Genomic DNA, 23,119 nt, shown 5'->3' on the forward strand with positions numbered 1-23,119 from the left:
GTGTGGAGAAAAGGGAACTCTCTTGCACTGTTGGTGGGAATGTAAATTGATACAGCCACTATGGAGAACAGTATGGAGGTTCCTTTAAAAAAGTAAAAATAGAATTACCATATGACCCAGCAATCTCACTAATGGGCCTATACCGAGAGAAAACCATAATTCAAAAAGAAACATGCACCCTAATGTTCATTGCTGTGCTATTTACAATAGCCAGGTCATGGAAGCAACCTAAATGCCCATCAACAGACGAATGGATGAAGAAGATGTGGTACATATATGCAATGGAATATTACTCAGCCATAAAAAGGAATGAAATTGTGTCATTTATAGAGATGTGGATGAATCTAGAGACTGTCATTCAGAGTGAAGTATGTCCAAAAGAGAAAAACAAATATCGTATATTAACACATATATGTGGAACCTAGAAAAATGGTACAGATGAACCAGTTTGCAGGACAGAAATTGAGACACAGATGTAGAGAACAGACGTATGGACACCAAGGGGGTAAAGCAGTGGAGGGTGGTGGTGGTGGTGGTATGATGGATTGGGAGATTGGGATTGACATGTATACACTGATGTGTATAAAATGGATGAGTAATAAGAACCTGCTGTATAAAAAATAATTAAAATAAAATTCAAGAAAATAATAATAATAAAAAAACGCTCAATAAGTCTTATGTTTCTCCCCAACTGTCGTACTACTTACACTCTTTATGCCTCATTACAATTACCTATTTATGTGTCTCGCCCACCTCTCTTCCAGTAAGTTTTGGAAAGATAAAAGGATTATGCCCTATGTTATCTTTGTATCTTCCACAGAATCAAGTTCAGTGACTTGTGAACAGTAGTTAAGTAATGTGTGCTGTTAAACTGAAGTAACAAAGAATAAATCAAGAAACCTGTTTTTGCTACATGTTCCTCTTCCAGTTTTGAAGTTCTTAACTGAAAATATAACTGGATCAAAATATTAAATACAAATGCATAAAGAAAGCTAATTTAACCTATTCTTGAAATTTGAGATTGTTATATGGTTTTTGAACCCATTTTATTACTCTTACCTGTTACTTCGTCACTGTGAGTAGACAGCAGTTTCCAGATGAGGTAAGGACCACCAAGGATAACAGCAAAGAACAAGAATATTGGCCAAGATTTTGCTGAGTTAGTTGCTCTGTCCTCAGCACCAAGGCAAGCCACAGTTCCTTCACTTTCTGCCCACAGGTCCTCATTCTCAGAGTCTCTTCTTAAACCTATCATCCACTGTAACCGTCTGTAAAGATACCTTATAGTCCTAACTAATGCAAAAGCTGAAAAAACCTTTGTGAAGTGTATTTTTAATCGGGAAAAGTGGTTTGCTACATCCAATACAGCCCTGAAACTGTTATAGACAGCTGAAAAGGTAGCATCCATCATCATGCTGACAGAGGCAAATGCATGCACAATACTTTCAATGGACTGAAATGCACCTCTGCTGCTTTCTTCAGCTTGCTGAACAAATCTACTAGGTGGAAGATCATCTATACGAAGGCGGTTATAGCCCAACCCATTATACCCATAACTATAAGGGCTATAGCTTCCATAAAATGAATTTCCATAGGCACCATATCCAGAAGAAAATGAACTGTAAGCAGGTCTGAAAGTGTTCACATTACTGCTTCCTGTCTGCTGGGATGGCCTTGGAAGAATAGGCGGTGGCACTCTGGTAAGTGTTGGTTGTCCAGGTCTTGTCAATAAAGTAGGACCCAAATCAGCAGATCTAAAACCAAAAAGGATTCAAAGTTGTAACTTAAGCACACAATAAATTCATTCAAAGTAACTATTAAACACTTTGTATATACCTAGTGTTATGACAGATCCTACTAAAGATGTCTTAAAGTAAGGAATAGTTTCTAATATCCAGATGCTTAGAATCTGTGTTAAGACAAAATGGATAAGATAAAATAGCTGACTGAACTCTATATTCTTGTTTACTTATGCTGCATTATTAGTAGTATCTTCAACCTTTGGTTTCTTTTTAAGATACATGTCCATTTCCTCAGGGTTAGTTACAACTCGATATCTGTCCATCCTTACACCTAAATGGCACTATCTTAATTACTATAGTTTTATAATAGGTCTTAATATCCAATAAGACAAATCTTCCTACGCTATTCTTCATCTTCAAGAGTGTCTTGGCTATTTGACCCCTTGAATATCCATATATATTTTAGAATCAGAGTTTGAAGTTCTACACTGTTCTCCCCACAAAAGCCCTATTGAGATTCTGGTTTGGGATTACATTAAATTCGTAGATTAATTTGAGGTAGTCTACATCTCCATTATATTGAGAGTTTCAACTCAATATAACATATCCTCCATTTACTTATGTCTTTTAAAGATTTTTCTTAATAATGTTTTTTTAAAATAACCACTGAGGGACTTCCCTGGTGGTGAAGTGGTTAAGAATCCACCTGCCAATGAAGGGGACAGGGGTTCGTGCCCTGGTTCGGGAAGATCCTGCATGCCACAGAGCAACTAAGCCTGTGAGCCACAACTACTGAGCCTGCGCTCTAGAGGCCGCAAGCCACAACTACTGAGCCCATGCACCACAACTACTGAAGCCCGCGTACCTAGAGTTTATGCTCTGTAATGAGAAGCCACATCAGTGAGAAGCCTGCGTGCACAATGCAACAAAGAATAGCCCCTGCTCACGCAACTACAGAAAGCCTATGTGCAGCAATCAAGACCTAACACAGCCAAAAATAAATTAATTAAAAAAATAAAATAATCACTGAGTCTCAATGTTTTATAGTTTACTGTGAGGTCTTTCTTTAGATTTATTTCTATATATTTGATTTTTTTGATGCTATTGTAAACGGTGTCTTTCTAATATTTCACTTTTTTGCTGTTATATAGAAATAATTGATTAAAAAAATATGGTCCTTATATCTAACAACCTTATTTTGGATTCTTCTTTTGTACTTTCTAGAATCTTAAGGATCTGCAGTCATATTGTATGCGAATAACGATAGGTTATTTCTTCCTTTTTTCAATTCTTACAGCTTTGATTATTAAGGTATTGCATCTAGGACCTGCAGTACAATCTTGAATGGAAGGGATGATAGAAGGTATCCTAGTCTCATTCCTAATCTCAAAGGGAAAAATTTCAAGATGTCACCAATAATTATCATGTTTGTTGTAGGTTTGTTGTAGATTTAGTAGTTCCTTTCCTATTTCTTTTCGATAAAATTTTTTTTACCACGAATGAATGCTGAATTTTATCAAACGATTCCTTAGCACCTATCAAGATGATTATATGAATTTTTTCATTTACTGTCTATGATGAATTACATTAATTTTCAAATGTTAAAGCCAACCTGCATTCCTGAAGTAGAATCAAGTAGGCCACAATATATTTCTGAATTTGGTTTGCCAATATTTTATTGAAGATTTTTTTATATCTATGTTCATGAATGAGACTGTCCTAATATGCTTTTATTGTAAACGTCTTTGTCAGGTTTGGACATCAAGGTTGAATTGGCCTCTTAAAAAGAGTTGGGGGAGTCTTTCACTCTTTTCTATATTCTAGAAAAGTTAATTATTTCTTCCTTAAAGGTTTCTAGAGTTTACCAGTGAATCATATGGGCTTGGAATTCTCCTACTGGGAAGAATTTTCATTATGAATTTAATTTCTTTAGTATCATGCTACTTAAAATGTGGTCTGTGGACCAGTGCTATTTTATGAACCATTTTATACCATCTATAGTAAGTACAGAAAACGAGATTGTGTTTAAGTAATTTGACACTGCTATGATATTTTTACTGCATTTTATAAAAAGTATTGGCCATCATCACAAATATTTTGAGAAGCACTGCTTCAAGTGTTAAAGGATTATTTATCTTTTCTATCTGTAAAATATACCTTGCTTCATCCTCTAAATCTCTTCCCTTCCTTTCTGTATTTTCCTGTCCTTTTGTCTCTTTGTACTTCCTTCTAGATATTTTCTTCCCAACTATTCTTTTCTTTTAATTTTATTTATTTATTTTTGTCTGCGTTGGGTCTTCATTGCTGCACGCGGGCTTTCTCTAGTTGCTGAGAGCGGGGGCTACTCTTCATTGCAGTGCACGGGCTCCTCATTGCGGTGGCTTCTCTTGTTGTGGAGCACAGGCTCTAGGCACGCAGGCTTCAGTAGTTGTGGCACGTGGGTTCAGTAGTTGTGTATCTCGGGCTCTAGAGCGCAGGCTCAGTAGTTGTGGCACACGGGCTGTTGCTCTGTGGCATGTGGGATCTTCCCGGACCAGCGTTCGAACCTGTGTCCCCTGCATTGGCAGGCGGATTCTTAACCACTGTACCACCAGGGAAGCCCTCCAACTATTCTTTAGGTCACTGCTACTCAAGGGGCCAATCTGCAAGATAAGGAGCTTGCACTATAATGTAAATCAACAAATTCTTTCTTCACAGAGAAAGTTTTGCCATCAAGAAAATGCCACTTGAGGGCTTCCCTGGTGGCGCAGTGGTTGAGCGTCTGCCTGCCGATGCAGGGGACACGGGTTCGTGCCCCAGTCCGGGAAGATCCCACATGCCGCGGAGCGGCTAGGCCTGTGAGCCACGGCCACTGAGCCTGCGCGTCCGGAGCAAGATCCCACATGCCGCGGAGCGGCTAGGCCTGTGAGCCACGGCCACTGAGCCTGCGCGTCCGGAGCCTGTGCTCCGCAACGGTAGAGGCCACAACAGTGAGAGGCCCACGTACCGCAAAAAAAAAAAAAAAAGAAAATGCCACTTGAGTGGTGGAGAGATAAACTGGAAGATTGGGATTGACATATACACACTACTATATATAAAATAGATAACTAATAAGGACCCTACTGTACAGCACAGGGAACTCTATTCAGTACTCTGTAATAGCCTATATGGGAAAAGAATCTAAAAAAGAGTGGATATATTTACATGTATAACTGATTCACTTTGCTGTACACCTGAAACTAATACAACATTGTAAACAACTATACGCCAATAAAAATTTAAAAGAAAAGAAAAGAAAATGCCAGTTGAACTAAATGGTATGCTCAGGGTCAATTTGTTCTACATTCTGACACAAATTTCCTATCTTGTTGTGGACTGTTACTACATAGTTCAAAAAATAGCAGCCAGCCCATAGACTCTCAGCAGCTACAGAACACACTTCGAGCAGTACTGCTCTAAGTCACTAATTCCCTATGTAATGGTGTCTAATCTGTTTCTAAATCCAATGAGCTCTCAATTTTGGTTACTGTATTTTTTGTTCTAGAAATTCCTTTCCTCTTTTAATAGTTTCCAATTCTCTGCCAAAATTCTTCATCTTCTCTTTTATTGCCCTCAACATATTAAAGATAATTTAAAGTTTCTGCTAACTCCAATATCTAGAGTCCCTATGAATTTGTTTATCCAGATGTTAACTTAGCTGCCATTTATGTTACATAATGTCCTCCTGGGTCTGGCTATTTGATTTTGCTGTGCGTCAGCAATTATTATTGTAGCAGTAATTTGAGATTCTGGATGATGTTCTCTTTCTCCAGATGTGTTTCATTCTGGATATTGTTTCTTTTCATTTTTTTAAAAAATTGAAATGTAGTTGATTTACAATGTTGTGTTAGTTGCAGGGGTACAGCAAAGTGATTCAGATATATTTATTTTTATATATATATATATACACACACACACACACACACATAAAAGTGAATATGTATATTCTTTTTCAGATTCTTTTCTATTTTAGGTTATTACAAGATATTGAATATAGTTCCCTGTGCTATACATTAGTTCCCTGTGCTATACAATAGGTCCTTGTTGTTTATCTATTTTATATATAGTAATATGTATCTGGACATTGTTTTCTGAACTATTCTCTAATTTAGTTCAGGCAGGCTGCTAAGGCTACTATCAATTCATGATGTCCCTAATTTCAGGAATTGATGATTTGACGCTGGGCTTCTGTTCCTATAAGGACCTGTCTACCTCTTTTACACCCTTATATCTAGATGTATCTTTTATACCCTTATATCTAGATGTACCTAACATTAGGTATGGGTAATTTATCAGTATCTCGTCTTGGAGGACGTCTGAACTCCAACCATGATTCAAGAGTCTGTCAAGTGTTCTACTCAACTAGCTTCATTATCTAAGCTGCTTCTTCTGAAATCAGCAGAAGCTTCTATGGGAAAAGTGCTTTCAAAGGCAATGCTCACCTTTGTGAATTTTTAACTTTCCTGAATCTGGGCTCCATAAATCTTTATCCTCTTTTTGCCCTATAATGCCTTCCAGATGTTTTATATTCTGCTTAGCTTTCTACTTGTCCTCAATAGTTTTTTTTTCCTAAAGTACTTATTCTGCCATCATCAAAAGTCCTTCCTATAATTCTTTGTCCATATTTTGTACAGTATCTTACATTTATTTATACATCTGACTCTTCCTGTAAACGGCAAGCTTCTCAAAGGCACAGGAGCTTTCCTTGTTTCTCCATCACCTAACTATAGTGCTTAGCATATAAATAGGTACTGATACAAACACTATACTGGAGTCTTTCATTAGTAAATATTTAATACACATATATCACACACTATTAATACAGATTTTTCTTTATATATCTTTGTATTATTTCATAAATTGTGATGAATATGTAACTTAAAAAATTATAGGGAATTAAATTTAAACATTTGGTAATAAAAAAATAAAGAGCTTTCCTCTTACTCTTGTGTGTGTTTTTTTTAAATTTTGGCCGCCCTGCTCAGCTTGTTGAATTTTAGTTCCCTATCAGGGACTGAACCCAGGCCTTCGGCAGTGAACATGAGGAGTCCTAACCAGTGGACCACCAAGGAATTCACTCTTCTTTGGTTTTAATGTGGTCTTTTTCCGGCATACACAAGTGCATTCAGTGTGCATGTACAGTCTTGCCTTCTGTTACAACAAGCATAATGAGAGCTAAAGAAGCCTATGACTTAGAAGAACAATGATTTATTCTCATTGCTGAATGTGCAAAATCTCCCCCACCCAATTTTTTATCTTGAAAAGTTTCAAACAGGAAAAAAAAAAAACTGAAAGAAAAGTACAATATCCACATACCTTCTATCTAGATTCAACAACTGCTATCATTTTGCCACATTTGCTTCCTCTTTATCACTCTCTAGTCTTTTAAAACTTCTTGAACTATTTGAAATTAACTTGTAGACCTAATAAATTACTCCTAAATACCTCACAGGCATTTCCTAAGAATAAAGATATTTTATACAAAAACATAATACTGTTTTCCCATCTTTGAAAATTAATAATTCCATATCTATTACCCAATTGATATTCAAAACATATCCATTACTCTCAAATATCTTTGTCTAAACAGCTTTATTGAGTTAAAATTCACATACCATAAAATTCACCCATTTAAATTGTAAAAGGCAACAGTTTTCCATATATTCACAGAGCTGTACAACTATCACCATATGCAACTTCAGCACACTTTCATCATCCCAAATAGAAATCCCATACTTATTAGCAGTCACTCCCCATTTCTTACCCTCCTCCAATCCTGGGCAATCACACTAATCTACTGTCTGTCTCTATAGGTTTGCCTACTTTGGACATTTCCTATATAATCGATTCTTGTTATTTGAGATAGTTATGCTCTATAAACCTGCAAACAATGAATCAGCAAATACTGAATCACTGCTCCTGGAGGAAACAAAGAGTTAGGTTCCTTCAAGCCTCTGGTCACAACATTTTCATCTATCTACTGATCAATACATATACTTTTTATGTATGTTTCTGTTTAAAGATACTTTATCTAATGACATTGTTGACTCATTAACAATGAATTCATGGCCAAAAGCACCACAACTCATGTCTGAACAAAGTTTATCTAATGCTAATATTTTCTCCATAAGGCCTTCTAGGAACACTTCAGCACTATGCTTAGGGGCCATTTAAAGACAGTGAAATCATCAACAAAAATGTGAAAAACGTGGCTGGCACTTAACTGATTTTGAAAAGGACACCTGTTCACAGTATGAGAGCTGAAACAAGCCAGAATGTTGCTTTTTTTTCACCCTTAGCTGAGAGATGACTCAGATCTTTCACTGCTCTATGTGTGTCTGAAAAGATCATGAAAATGCTTCAAGTACTGATTTTAGGGTTACAAATAAATTTCATCGAGTAGGAGAGTTTGCAAATACTGAATCCGCAAATAATGAGGATCTACAGTAAATGAAACTTACAATATGTAGTATTTTGTGACTGGCTTCTTTCACTTAATGTTTTAAAGGTTCATCTATGTTGTAGCATGTATCAGTACCTCATTCTTTTTTATTACTATATTATATTTATCCATACATCAGCTGATAAACATTTGGGTTGTTTCCACTTTTGGGGTATTATGACTAATGCTTCTATGAACATTTATGTACAGATTTTTGTGTGAACATGTGTTTTCATGTTTCTTGGGGATGATACTGCTGGGTCATATCATAACTCTGTGTTTACCCTTTTGAAGAACTGCCAAATTGTTTTCCAAAGCAACTGTACAATTTTATGTTCCCACCAGCAGTGCATGAGGGTTTCAATTTCTCTACATTTTGTCAACACTTGTTATTATCTGTCTTTTTTACTATAGCCACCCTAGTGGGTGTGAAATGGTACATCACTGTGGGTTTGATTTACATTTCCCTAATGGTTAATGATATCGAGTATCTTTTCATGTGCTTATTGGCCAGTTTTAGATCTTCCTTGGAGAAATGTCTATTCACATACATTGCCCATTTTAAAAATTAGGTTATTTATCTTTTTATCATTGAGTTGTAAAAGTCAAAATGTCTTTTTAGGTTTTTTTGAAACAAAAATTCAATTAAGTCTCACATATTGCATTTGGTTGGTTGTGTCCCTATTCTCATCTAAACAGAACAGTAATGTCCTGGACTTTTTGAAGAGTCCAGTCAATTTCTTCTAGAGTGTCCCACATTCTGGATTTGTGTTACCCCCAAATGTTGTTTAACTATCCCCTATCCTCTATACTTCCAGTTAAACTGGAAGTATGAACTGGAAGTATAAACTGGAAGTATGCATCTAAAGGTTTGATCTAAAGGTTTTGGCAAGCATAAATCATGAGTGAAGTTGTTTACCTCAGATTGTATTACATCATAAAAAAAGGAATAAAACTTTAAAAAGGGTCAGTAGACTACCAAATAGTGTAGTATATTCAGGTTTGGATGAAGCAGCTCTGAGGGTAAGTGCTCCACTCAAATGAAACTAGTTCATTGCTTGAGGCTGGGGACTGGGAAGTGCCACCTTGCCTCATAAAAATTTGCTGACAGTGGTAAAAGAGATTATAAAATTTGCTGACAACACTTTAGGATTTTTAGAAAGTTACAAAACTAAGAATGGGGGAAGACTCTGATAAAGCCTCAAACTCAGAAAATGAAACAAGTTAACAACTGACTCAATGACTTAATCTGCGATATCCTTAATCTAAGCCACTTTATACCAGATTCTTACATGGAGAGTGGATGCTGAGAGGGAGGTACAAGCAACAGGAAGCCTACTAGATAGAAAGAGCGGAATGTAGAAGGAAAAGTGAGACAACAGAACCCCAAAATTCCCACTCAAAATGGACATATCAAAAATACTACACACAAGAAGAAAAAAAAAACACAAAGAGTCCAAAATAACAAAAATTAACAATAAGAATGAAAAGTCATTCAAGGAAAAACTAATTTTATATAATAGCTCATCAAAGATTCTAAATATGTTTAAAATGGTCAAAGAGATAAGCAGAACAAGAATAATATGAGATTGAATGAATGGATTTTAAAAAGTCAAAGAGATAAATGTAGCAATAACATCTGTGAAATAAAAATTGAAAAAAAACCATGTAAATATGAAAAAAATTTCATTAGAAATCTTATACACAATGCCCACAGCCACAAGGCATCTTGTAACTATGAGGCAAAAAGAAAATTAGTTGTTGTACACTAAGGAACAGAGTAGAAATATGGAACTTGTGGAATTCTACTTCAAGTAATGGTATTCTAGGTAATCAGACCAACTCTTTCACAGAAAACAATTAGAAAAGCTAGAAAAAATATAAAATTATCTGTTTAAAGCAAGAGAAGACAAGACACTGAGGAATTAGAATCAAGATCCAGGAGTAGGAGAAAATCTAGAGAGCCCATTTTAGATGTTTCTCAAGGGAAGAGGGCCAATTCCAGAAGAGATGGCTGACAGGATAAGTTGAGTAGAGCTTTTAATAGACTCTCTGGGCTAAGGAGACAAAAACTAGAATTCAGAAGTCCCAAAAGAGGGACAAGATAAATGCCCACACTTCAGACTGGGACTTTGAACAGCCACATGCTAGGAGTAAGGGGAAAAAGGTTAACAAGAAATAGACTAGCCCTGGGAGAAACTGAAAACCACAATTTCAAGTTAGCTCAAATTTGAAATTATTAAAATGATCTTAGATTGCTAGTGGCCCAAGGTGCCTATCAAAAGTAAAACTCTCTGGAGGAAGAGACCATCCTAGGCCTCAAATCGCCTTAAATTATCTATATACAATGCCCAGCTCTCACTGAAAAATAATTGAGCCTCTATGATGACAAAACTACATGTTAAAAAAAATGAGTGACATTAGCCAATATAAAATGATCCATATGGATCCAGATAATGGAGTTATCAGGTGGAGACTTTAAACAACTACGCTATACATATTCAAGGAAAAAAAGGCAAGACTGAGATTTTCAGCAGAGAATAGAAACTATAAAGCAGGACCAAATGGAAATTCTAAAACTAAAAGAATAAAATACCTGAAACTACAAACTCAATGACTGATTTGTTTACTATCAGATTAGACACACTGAAAGAAAAATACCGGTGAACTAGAAGAGTTCAGAAGAAAATACCCAGAATGAAGCATGAGTAACAAAAGGATACATACAGAAATGAGTGTAAGATACAGAGTGTATAGTGAAATATAGAGCATATATGTAATTGGGGTCAGAGAAATGAAAAGAGGATGGGCAGAAGAGATATTTAAAGAAATAATGGTTGAGCCTTTTCTGAAATCAATGAAAGACATCAAGTCAGATTCAAGTATCTCTATGAATCCCACCAAAAATAATATAATGAAAAATACATTGAAGCCCAACGAAGTATAACTGCTGGAAAAAAAAAAAAAAAAAGAGATTCCTTTCGAAGGAGCAAGAGTAAGACAGAGATGACTGAAAATGCCAGAAAGCTGACAGACAAAAAGGAAGCCAAGAAAAATGTAGGTCCCCTGATGACAATGGTGAGTTAGCAGATCTCTAGACTTCTTGTCAACTAAACAATAAATGCCTCTATAGTTGAAAGCACAGAAAGTCAGATATTGTTACTTGGAGCAGAACTATTCCTGATATGTTTAATAGTAGTTCCAGAAGAAGAGATGGGAAAGAATAGTGCTCAAACAATATTTAAAGATAGGATTCGTGAGAGTTTTCCTGAATTAAAGACAGATGTGAATCCTCGGATTCAACACTGTGGGTACTGAGCATGAACATTGTAGCTGCTGAGCAGGAGGAAAATATATACATGTACATATGTATATCTGAATATTTGAACCTAGACAGAGCCTAATAAAGCTGTAGAGGACCAAGGTAAGGGAAAATCTTAAAGGCTGCTAAGGACAACATAGTCTGTAAAGGAATAAAAATTAAACTCAATAGAAAAATTTCTGTAGCTACAAAACTCTGATACCAAACCAGAAAGGTATAATACAAAGAAAGAAAATTATAGGCCAATTAGCAACATATATGCAAAGATCTTAAAATATTAGATTTCAACATTGTATTTTTTTAAAAAAATCAAAATTTAGCAGAGTTCATCCAGAAACGCAAGGATGATTCAACATTGGACAATTAATTGATGCAATAAACCACATTTTCATATTAAAATAAAAACACATAATTATCCCAACAGATGCAGAAAAGTTATTCATAAAATTTAATACCCCTTCATAATAAAAATCTGAGCAAGGTAGAGAGATAGAAGTTTGATAGGATATCTATCAAAAACAAAAAGCAAACATCATAATTTATAGTGAGACTTGAGAAGCATTCCAATGAAAGTCTGGAACAATACAAGGATGTTGGCAATTTATGCTGGCTTATTTGTAAATGACAGGATTGTCAACATAGGACTCAAAAGAATTTCAACCAAACCATCAGAACAAATTAAGAGTCTGACATTATGCTGGATATAATATTTATATCTTATAAACGATGGGAAAGGACTTCATGGAAACAATTATAAAACACTACTTAAAGCAAAAAAGAATGTCAAAATCTCACCAATTGCACCGTACAAAATATTCATGGATGAAAAGGCTTACTTGATCTTTACATAAAAGTTCCAATAAAATATAAAGTTCTAATAAAAATCTCAATAAGTCTTTTTATAAAGGCTAAGTGCAACAAAGGCAATTATGAAGAACAGCAATGTGTGGAGGATCTTGACATACCAAACATCAAAACTTATTATAAAGACAGTGTGGTGTTAGCATAAGAATAGATAAATACAGCAACAGAACATATTATAAAGTCCCCCAAACAGAACCACACATTTAGGAAAACTTGGTGTGATATAGATGGCATTATAAAGTAGTATGGAATAAACTACTTAATAAATGGTGCTGGGATAATAAGTTATCCACATGGAAAAGAATTGAATTCTCTATTTCACACTGATTTTTGTACAACAAAGTCAGTTCCAGGTGGATTAAAGATATGAATGGGGGGCTTCCCTGGTGGCGCAGTGGTTGAGAGTCCGCCTGCCGATGCAGGGGACAAAGGTTCGTGTCCCGGTCCAGGAGGATCCCACATGCCGCGGAGCGGCTGGGCCCGTGAGCCATGGCCGCTGACCCTGCGCGTCCGGAGCCTGTGCTCCGCAACGGGAGAGGCCACACAGTGAGAGGGCCTGCGTACCTCAAAAAAAAAAAAAAAAAAAAAAGATATGAATGGGAAATGAACAGTTAAAAGAAGATACAGAGAAAAATTTTCCTGATCTGAGGTAGAAAGGGTTTCTTAACCAAGACAGAAAAAGCACAAGTAAAAGATGAAAAATTTGGCTATATTAAAATTAAAATATCTGTACAACAAAAATGAACATGAATGTAAATAAAGCAATAAGACAAGCCAAAGATTGAAAGATAAAAACAAAATAGGATCAGTACAAACAATAAAGTACTCCTACAAATTGATAAGCAAAGATAAAGCCAACATAAAAGTGGGTAAAAGATTACCAACAGAAAAAATTTCAAATCAACATTCAAAAAGATCCTCAATTTTATTACTGATCAGAGAAGTGCAAATTAAATACCATTTCACATCTATTAGATTGGTAAATACAGTACTACAAAATAACATGAAGTGTTGGAAAAAATGTAGAGAAACAGAATACCTTGCTAGTGAAAATGTAAAAATTGGTATACAACCACTTCGAGGAGCACCTTGGTGATAGTACTTGAAGATAAGCATACCCTTCCAACAAGCAACTCTCCTCCCAGAAAACCTCTGGAAACGTGCACAAGGAGAAAGACACATGAATGTTGACTGCAGTAGCTTTAAATATTTAACAACTAATACTCTAATATCTATAACAGAACAAATAGTTTGCTTTTATATAACAGAATATCCTATGGCAGTTAAAATGAACTACAGGCATACCTCATTTTATGATGCTTTGCTTTACTGCGCTTTGCAGATCGTGTTTTTTACAAATTGAAGGCTTGTTGCAACCCTGTGTCAAGCCCATCTATCTGCACCATTGTTTGAACAGCATTTGCTCACTTCGTGTCTCTGTGTCGCATTCTGGTAATTCTCACAATACTTCAAACTTTTTCATTACTATTATATTTGTTATGGTGATCAGTGATCTCTTATGTTACTATTCTAGTTGTTTTAGGACACCATGAACTGTGCCCCTATAAGACAGCAAACTCTCAAAATAAATGTGTGTGTTCTGACTGCTCCAGCGACCAGCCTTTCCTCCCATGTCTCTCTCTCTTCTCGAGATTCCCTTATTCCCTAAGACATAAGAATGTTGAAATTAGGCCAGTTAATAACCCTACAACGGCCTCTAAGTGTTCAAGTGAAAGAAAGAGTCACACGCCTCTAAATCAAAAGCTAGAAATGATTAAGCTTAGAGAGGAAGGCATGTCAAAAGTCAGGATAGGCCAAAGGCTAGGCCTCTTGCACCAAACTGTTAGCCAAGCTGTGAATGCAAAGGAAAAGTTCTTGAAGGATATTAAAAGTGCTACTCCAGTGAACACGCTATTGATAAAGTGAAACAGCCTTATTGCTGACATGACGAAAGTTTTAGTGGTCTAGCTAAATCAAAGCAGCCATTAACATTCCCTTAAGCCAAAACCTAATCCAGAGCAAGGCCCTAACTCTTCAATTCTGTGAAGGCTGAGAGGTGAGGAAGCTGCAGAAGAAAAGTCTGAAGCTAGCAGAGGTTGTTTCAGGAGCTTTAAGGAAAGAAGCCATCTACATAACATAAGAGTGCAAGGTAAAGCTGCAAGTGCTGGTGTAGAAACTCCAGCAAGTTATCTAGAAGATCTAGCTTAGATAATTAATGAAGGTGGCTATGCTAAACAACAGATTTTCAATGTGGACAAAATAGCCTTCTATGGGAAGAAGAGGCCATCTAGGGCTTTCATGGCTAGAGGGAAGGCAATGCCAGGCTTCAAAGCCTCAAAGGACAAGCTGACTCTCTTGTTAGGGGCTAATGCAGCTGGAACGTGAAGATGAAGCCAATGCTCATTTACCATTCTGAAACTCCTAAGGCCCTTAAGAATTATGCTAAATCTACTCTGCCTGTGCTCTATCAGTGGAACAACAAAGCCTGCATGACAGCACATCTGTTTACAATATGGTTTACTAAATATTTTAAGCCCACTGTTGAGACCTAGTGCTCAGAAGAAAAGATTCCTTTCAAAATACTACTGCTCACTGATAATGCAACTGGTCACCCAAGAGCTGATGGAGGTGTACAATGAGATTAATGTTGTTTTCATGTCTGCTAGCACAATATCCATTCTGTAGCCCATGGATCAAGGAGTCATTTTGACTTTTAAGTCTTATTATCTAAGAAATAAATTTCATACGGCTATAGCTGCCATAGACAGTGATTTCGCTGATGGACTTGGGCAAAGTAAATTGAAACCCTTTCTAAAAGGATTCACCATTTTAGATGCCATTAAGAACATCTGTGATACATGGGATGAGTTCAATATATCAACTTTAACAGGAGTTTGGAAGAAGTTGATTCCAACCCTCATGGATGACTTTAAAGGGGTTCAAGACTTCCGTGACGCAAGTAACTACAGATGTGGTGGAAATAGCAAGAGAACTAAAAATAAAAGTGAAGCCTAAAGATGTAACTGAATTGCTGTAATCTCATGATAAGACTTTAACAGATGAGGAGCTGCTTCTTATGGGTAAGCAAAGAAAGTGGTTTCTTGAGATGGCATCCACTCCTGGTGAAGAAGATATGAAGATTGTTGAAATGACAACAAGGGATTTAGACTACTATGTAAATTTAGCTGATAAAGCAGCATCAGGGTTTGAGAAGATTTACTCCAATTTTGAAAGAAGTTCTACTGTGGGTAAAATGCTATCAAACAGTACTGCATGCTACAGAGAAATGTTCGAGAAAGGAAGACTCAACCAATGTGGCAAACTTCATTGTCTTCTTATTTAAAGAAACTGCCACAACCACCCCAGCCTTTAGCAACCACCTCCAATGAGTCAACATCGAGGCAAGACTCTCCACCAACAAAAAGATTACAACTGGCTGAAGGCTCAGATGATGGTCAGCATTTTTTTAGCAATGAAGTATCTTTAAGGTTATATACATTGTTTCTTTAGACATAATGCTATTGCACACTTAATAGACTACAGTAGAGTGTAAACATAACTTTTATATGCACTGGGAAACCAAAAAAACTCATGTGACTCGCTTTATTGCAATATTCATTCGCTTTATTGCGATATTTGATTTACTGCAGTGGTCTGAATCCAACCTGCAATACCTCCCAAGTATGCCTGTACAGGTACAAGAATGAACAAGATAAATCTCAAAATAAATAATACTTAGTGGAAAAACACTTTGCAAATGATACATACAGTTTGAATATATTTAAAGTCAAAAATATACTGAATAATAATACATACATATATACATATGTAATGTACATACAAAGCTAAATACTGAAGTATAAAAACACTGTGTACAATAAAAACCAAATAGGGACAGTAGTTACCGTAGGAAAGAAGAATGGGAGGGTTTAACTGTTGCTCTAATTTTTATTTTTTAAAAAATCTGAGGCGAATCTGGTAAAATGTTAATATTTCTTAAAGCTGGGAGCTAATACACAAGTATTCATCATCTTACTCTCTACCAGTCTCTAGGTGTTTAAAATACTTCACATTTTCTTAAAAAATGGGAAAATGGTTAATCTTACATAAACAGAACTTTAACAGATGCAAAAATAAAACGTCTCTCTTCTAAAGAGCAGTCCAAATTTTTAAAGAAGGTCAAACCACTCATAAAAAAAGGTAGCAGATGCTACCTTTATATTAGCAAAAAATGCTAATCTGCCTGCTAATGCAGGGGCCACGGGTTTGAGCCCTGGTCTGGGAAGATCCCACATGCTGAGGATCAACTAAGCCCGTGCGCCACAACTACTGAGCCTGTGCTCTAGAGCCCGCGAGCCACAACTACTGAAGCCCATGTGCCTCGAGCCCATGCTCCGCAACAAGAGAAGCCACTGCCATGAGAAGCCCACCCACCGCAACGAAGAGCAACCCCTGCTCGCTGCCAACTAGAGAAAGCCTGTGCGCAGCAACGAAGACCCAACGCAGCCAAAAATAAATAAAACAAATTTATTTTTTAAAAAGTAGCATACAGTGTCATCCCAACTTAATAGCATAATTAAAGCTTACTACTGATATACCTTCATTATTAAATAAAGTAGCAATTGTGTTCAAACACCTTAAAAAAACATTACAAGATTTTAGAGCATAGCAGAAATACATTCCAGTATGTTGGGGATTTCTATGTAAGTAAACCTACCACAGTAGGCAATGTGACATTCGAGTCTCACCATCTGAATTAAGATGCCCAGATCCACAGACTTAGAAAACAGAACTTATGATTACAAGGGCGGAAGGGATAGATTGGGAGTTTGGGATTGACAATGTACACAGTTATATTTAAAATAGATAACCAACAAGGACCTACTGTATAGTACAGGGAACACTGCTTACTATTCTGTAATAACCTAAATGGGAAAAGAATTTGAAAAAGAATAGATACATGTATGTGTATAACTGAATCACTTTGCTGTACACCTGAAACTAACACATTAACCAACTCTGCTCCAATATAAAAAATTAAAAAAAAAGATGTCCAGATCCACCCAACACAAAACACGTTCTTCCTGGCAACAAGAACCCATTCTCTATGTGAAATTCTTCTCTTTTATTCTATTTTAGCCTTTTTTGAGTTGTAGATCCATTTAACACTGATTAAAACCAAACAAAAAACCACAGGCCTTAGAAAAAAATCACACACTATCTAGCACACAAAGGCCACTCGTAGGCCTCAGTTTTTTAACTCCCGCTTGTTGCTTTTCCAAATCTTTATCCGAAACATTGCTGAGTTATGCTGGAAAAGAACGCAAACAGTACAGGCTTGAGTTCCAGTTGTGTAAAAGTGACCTTTTGGGCTTTCACCAACTTGTCGAGAGATGGTTAAAAGCTTTCGAGAGACTTTGCTCCCTGACGAGCCGGGGCCGGGCAAATGCCTCTCTCACCTGCTACGGACCGAAAGTCTTAACTCTTTAAGGTAGGGGTGGCGGGGGGAAGAGAGTCGTGCAGTTCAGTCAGGGTGTCCCCCAAACAGAAGGGACAGGTGGTACCTGACCCTTTCTTCCAAGCACCGGCACTCAGGAGCCCAGGGCTATCGCTACCCCTCCCGGAAACGTCGCTGCCGAGAGCCGCCGAGTCAGAAGCAGCTGTCTGACACCGAATTCCCCTTGCAGGCGCCCCGAAGGCACTTCGACCTCCCTTACGACTAGGGGTGTGGGTGGGGGCTGGTTGAGAGGGGGAGGGGACACTTCACACCCAGCAACGGCCTCAACCGCCTCCTGCCAAGTCCCCGCTATGGCCCACAAAACTCGCGGCCCGAAAAATCGCACACTCACTGGAAAGTGGTGCCGGGTCCTGACCCCGGCCCGGCCCCCGGAATCCGGCGGGTCTCCCAGGGTTTCGGCGGAGGCGGCGGCTGGGACGCCATCTCCGCCTCCTCTCAGATCCCGCGCAGAGCTGGGACTCTCCAGGCCCGAGGACACCAGCCGCTTGAGCGCCAGGCACAACATGCAGAGTGCAGAGCCCTCCACCCGGCCCTCCCCTGCAGTCAGGATGTGGTTTGTGGTGCTTTGCTGGCTGGTATTACAGCCTAGGAGGATGCCACTAACCTATGGGAAGAAACGCTTTCTTTTTATTTGCCTTGGAAAGAACTTCCATTCTAAACAGAGGGTAAGAGCTCATCGATATTTCTGGTGGCGGCTATAATGTCCTAGACGTCAGAGTCCCAAGGAGGCTTCCCTGGGACAAGTCCTGCACCCGGCCGGAGTAATGCCCCACACACCACTCCTCCACCCGCGGGGCAGGCAAGGTGCGTGGCGGCCGGCCATGTATCTTGACTGGTTTCCCTGCAAACAAGCAGGGGAGAATTCACTCAGTCCTCGCGTGAGGGAGCTGGTACTTTTTGTTCTATAGCTCTCGTTTCCTCGGGGAACAGAATTGCTAGACGCAATAGGTGCGTTGTCTTTAGTCTTCCCCGTTCCCTCTGAGGGCTGGAAGGGGTTAAATCTCTAGCTCCGGCGCCGTGGGAGAAGGTGAGGCAAGGGAGGTCTGAGGAGAGGGGGTGAGGACTGCATGCCGGAGAGGTGTGGATGGAGGAGATCGTTTCCTTCCTGTGGGAGAGGCTTTGTTAGCAAGGAGGGGTGAGTGGGAAGTGTTTGGGGACCCGACTGAAGGTGAGAAGGGCTTCCTTGGTTGGCCAAAGGAAAGACTGGAGGTTAGACCTGGGGTTGAACTTTCCAGAAATCTAGAGTAGATTCCACTGCTGAGTGTATCGGTAGCGCGATGAAGTTACGAGCGCCTTTCTTTAAAAATCCACACCCCACCCCCACCCCACAAGACGAATGACACCCTTCTGTATGAAAATGAGTTTTAAAAGATCCCGGGATGTGAGACTCAGCCTGGTTTTTTTGCCTGCTCCTGGCCTGTTTGTAATAAATAGTTTCTGTAATCGTCCGAGAAGTGAAAAGAAAAACCATCTTCTCTAGTAAACCAGAGACGGGGCTAGTTACCATTGATTTGTGGAGCAGGGACTGGATCGCCGTAGGATCCTGACACCTGGGAAGAGATTCTGTTGCAATGATATGTTCCAGTTCTTTGGGTAAAGTAAACACGTAAACGAAAAACAAACATCTTAAAGGCAACCGACAATGAAAACCTTACAGTACGGGATGCATTTCTCAGGGCTTGGTTTCAAAGATAATAAATCTAATATGGAACAACTGATTTCTGATGTCTTATGAAATCCTGGCATTTCAGCGCTGTACATCAAGATGAAACAACCAAATTTAAGAACGTATTTTTTCCTAATGTTAACGCGCTTGGGAAGTCGCTAGATTGTTGCTAGGTGAAAGTGATCTTGAGAAATTTGTAATGCCATTCGATTACTAACATAATTACGGAAGAGGGTTTTGTTTTGCTCTTTTAAGACCTCTTCAAATTACTCAAGACAGGAGATTTCCTAATTCTGAACGGGTTTGGAAACTTTAGAGCCAAGAGAGTATAATGTGTCATTTATTGACTAGTGTGATACCTTTGTTCTAGTGAACCTAATGGAGAAACAAACATTGTCTTTAAGCCAACTGGGGGAAAAAGCATACATTTTAATACAACTATTTAACTTAAGTCTCCTGGGAAATCTTTGATACAAAGTGCCCATCTTAAGCACTCAGTCCTGGATTTATTTATTGGACAGGAGGGTTTATTGGTTTCTCTTTCTGAGTTAAAGGTTAATTCTCAGTTAAATGAAATCCTTGGCTTTAGCTAATGGAAAGGAGGAGAAAAAAAGGACGAAATAGAAACAGTTTCTCTGTGAGGGGAATGCAGTTGGGATACACTTTAAATGATGATAATCAGCTCCTCAAAGAATCCCAACCCCTTATCAGCATCAAACTATTAGATTAAATGAGCTGGGGGAAGGGATTCAGATCGTTTGTAAATAACAATGATCACACAGAGCTTCATTATGCTTCATTATGGGAACAAAGAGGTTGTTCTTTACATATTCTGTACTTTCTGGAGCTCAAATTTACTTAGGCAATCCTAATCAGTGTTTCCCAATCTGGGTGTCTGAAAGTTCTCACTGGTGTGTCCAGAGAAGCTTGGTTTTCTTCCCTTCCCCTCCCTGACAACTCACATATTTTGGTACCTTGAATTAGAACCCAGCCACAGGCAATCTGGTTTTTGTAGTCCTGCTTGCTGACCTTATTTTTATGGTGAAGAGTTCCATAGTACTATCTGTTTTCTGTCAAGGATCTATTCTTGATAAGTGGCCACAAACATTTAGAAACTTGAAAGTAAGTAGTGGGTTTTAAAGGGTTAGAAAACACAAACTAATTCTAAGAGTCACATCTTTATAGTAAGCAGTTGGTAAGAGCTTCACCCTCCACAAAAACTAAGTTCATTTGAATTATGAAAATGAACAAATTAAAGGTGCCACAATCTTTTATCTCTATGACCTCAGTACCATAACCATGCAATCACAGTTTTATAAAATATCACTAGTTCCTCATTTTAAAGTAATGTGAGCTGATTCATTAATCAGAAGACCTTTTTTTCCCTCCAAACAGAATGACTACGAAATTTAATTTTCATTACCCCACTCCTTCCTGGCAACAAGAACCCATTCTCTATGTCGTATTTACTTCCAAGTGAGTTTGTTCAAATTGCAAAAAAGTGGCAACTTGTTTTAGATAATAATTACTCAAATATTTTGCACTTTATTTGTTTTTGTTGGAGTTTTTACTTGTGTATGAAAGGAAGATTTTTCTCATTTTGCTAATAGTTGTTTTTTATTTAGTTATTATTTCATCAAAGTAAAATTGATGTTTTTGAATCTGATCAGTTTGCTTTGAATACTTGACTGCTTAACTATCATTAAGGGCAGTCAAGTATTACATAACATAGACTGATATGATTATTTTTTCTAGCAAACTCATTTCTTATTTCTAACAGGAAAGTTTATTGAATTTACAACTCTGTGTTCTCAAACAATACTGAATGGTACAAAATAAAAAGCAAAATTACACTCTGTATTCTTGTTTTCATTACCCTCCTTAGAGACAGCCATTTTTTATTAGTTTTTATTTCTTTTGATTGATTTAGTTATGTTGATGCACTTTATCATAATCCAGAATGTTAAAGTCCTTGACAATTAGAAACTTTTACCTGATCCATCTAATAAATTGCCTTCAAGTTTTTGTTTCAATATGGATTTAATGAAAGGGACATTATTGGAGAATACCAAATAGTGATTTTCAAATATAAATGTTTTATCTTTAAAGATTTTTATCCTTAAAGGTGACCATATATTTGTCTGTGAAAGTAAAACACAAAAGGTGCTCATTAGTTTTACTTTTTCTTTTTTTCTAGTTGTAGCTATTTAATATGTTTCCACTGACTGTGGAAAACAAGCATGTGGCCCAGTTGTTGCTCAGTACTGGTACCTGTCCAAGATGTATCTTCAGATTCTGTGGTGTGGATTTTCATGCACCATACAAACTTCCCTACAAGGTAAGGGTATTTTCTTTCTTTCTTTCTCTCTTTCTCTCTTTCTTTCTCTCTTCCTTCCTTCCTTTTTTTTTTAAGTTAAGAAAGGGTCTTAAATCAATACCTGTGTATTTGAGGGCAAGTATCTGTTGATAACTCTTCATTAAATTTTCTTAAAAACTATAATAAAGTAGTTACCGATAATGGTAATTTGGGAATTGCCATTACCATATAAAATGTAAGTTCCTTCTTAAGTGATTATATTTAACATTTAATGTAGTGAGATCTTTGTGAAGCAATTCACTGGTGCATTTAATGTTTGCATAGATCTTTCCTAAAGAATATCTAGACAGAATATCACAAAATAGTGCATCTCACCAGATATTAGTAAAATGTAATGGGGGGGTGGAAGCATGGTGGGTTTGGTTGCCTTTTTTCTTTTTCTGTTTTCTGTATTACTACTTGTATTTACAAATAGGTGTTTGCAACTCTCTAGAAGTAAATGCTTATTATCACTTACCACTATTAATAGCAAAAGTAATATACTGAGGTCTTTGACATTTATGGTAATATACAGAGAGCTTTGACATTTAATAGAGTATTTCATATAAAATATATAACATTTTGTGAAATATATTTTATTCTAACAGTGATGTTCTTTTCAGAGGCAGATAGTAATTATATACATATGTGTAAATATGTACTTATAAACAGTACGAATACACCACACACACACACGCACACACACATGCACACACACACACACACACACACACACACATTCAGCTTCCTATAATTAAAAAAAATTGCCCAGGAGTTAGCAATGGCAGTCATTTCTCCTATGTATTAGTTTCTATTATTTTGGAAATAATTATATCCAATATTCATATAGCATTATTATATGTCAAGCTCTCATATAATCCTCACAATAACCTATTAGGTAAGTACATACTATGATTGTCTCTATTTTCAGATGAAGAAACTGAGGCACAGAGAGGTTAAGCAACCTGCCCAAAGTTACACAGCTATTAAGTGAGCAAGCTAGGATATGAACTGTCTGTCTGAATCCAAAGCCTAGAATTTGGAGCTAGAAGACATGGATTTGAATCCCAGTTTCACCACTTTCCAGCTTCAGTTTTCTTCTCTGTAAATGGGCATGATGATAACATCCACCTCACAGGATTTTAAGGGACAATATCTAATAAAGTATGTGAAAACACTTTGAAAACTGGA

General features: G+C 37.3%; 2 protein-coding genes across 11 annotated transcripts in view; one reads left to right on the forward strand and one right to left on the reverse strand.

Moving 5' to 3' along the window:
* The window catches only part of PEX13 (peroxisomal biogenesis factor 13), a 38,607-nt gene extending 20,211 nt beyond the window's left edge, over positions 1-18,396 (reverse strand). Inside the window, exons 1-2 of the mRNA XM_019942949.3 lie at positions 18,238-18,396; positions 1,060-1,754 (exon numbers count right to left, since the gene is read on the reverse strand). Of these exons, the coding sequence (XP_019798508.1) occupies positions 1,060-1,754; positions 18,238-18,329 (787 nt within the window). The 5' untranslated portion in view covers positions 18,330-18,396. The remainder of the gene's footprint in view (positions 1-1,059; positions 1,755-18,237) is intronic.
* Positions 18,397-18,551: 155 nt separating this feature from the next.
* The window catches only part of PUS10 (pseudouridine synthase 10), a 67,004-nt gene continuing 62,436 nt past the window's right edge, over positions 18,552-23,119 (forward strand). For 3 of the 10 annotated variants that reach the window (XR_012325692.1, XM_019942940.3, XM_073791359.1), the window contains exons 1-2: positions 18,940-19,041; positions 21,770-21,910. Coding sequence is in view for 8 of the 10 variants with exons in the window: in XM_019942940.3 (XP_019798499.1) it covers positions 21,785-21,910 (126 nt within the window). In the remaining 2 variants the exon portion in view is untranslated. The other 7 variants (XM_019942939.3, XM_073791358.1, XM_019942941.3 and 4 more) reach the window with 7 other exon arrangements.

This window comes from Tursiops truncatus, chromosome 14 (genome assembly GCF_011762595.2).
Source record: "Tursiops truncatus isolate mTurTru1 chromosome 14, mTurTru1.mat.Y, whole genome shotgun sequence".
Classification (NCBI taxonomy): Eukaryota; Metazoa; Chordata; class Mammalia; order Artiodactyla; family Delphinidae; genus Tursiops; species Tursiops truncatus.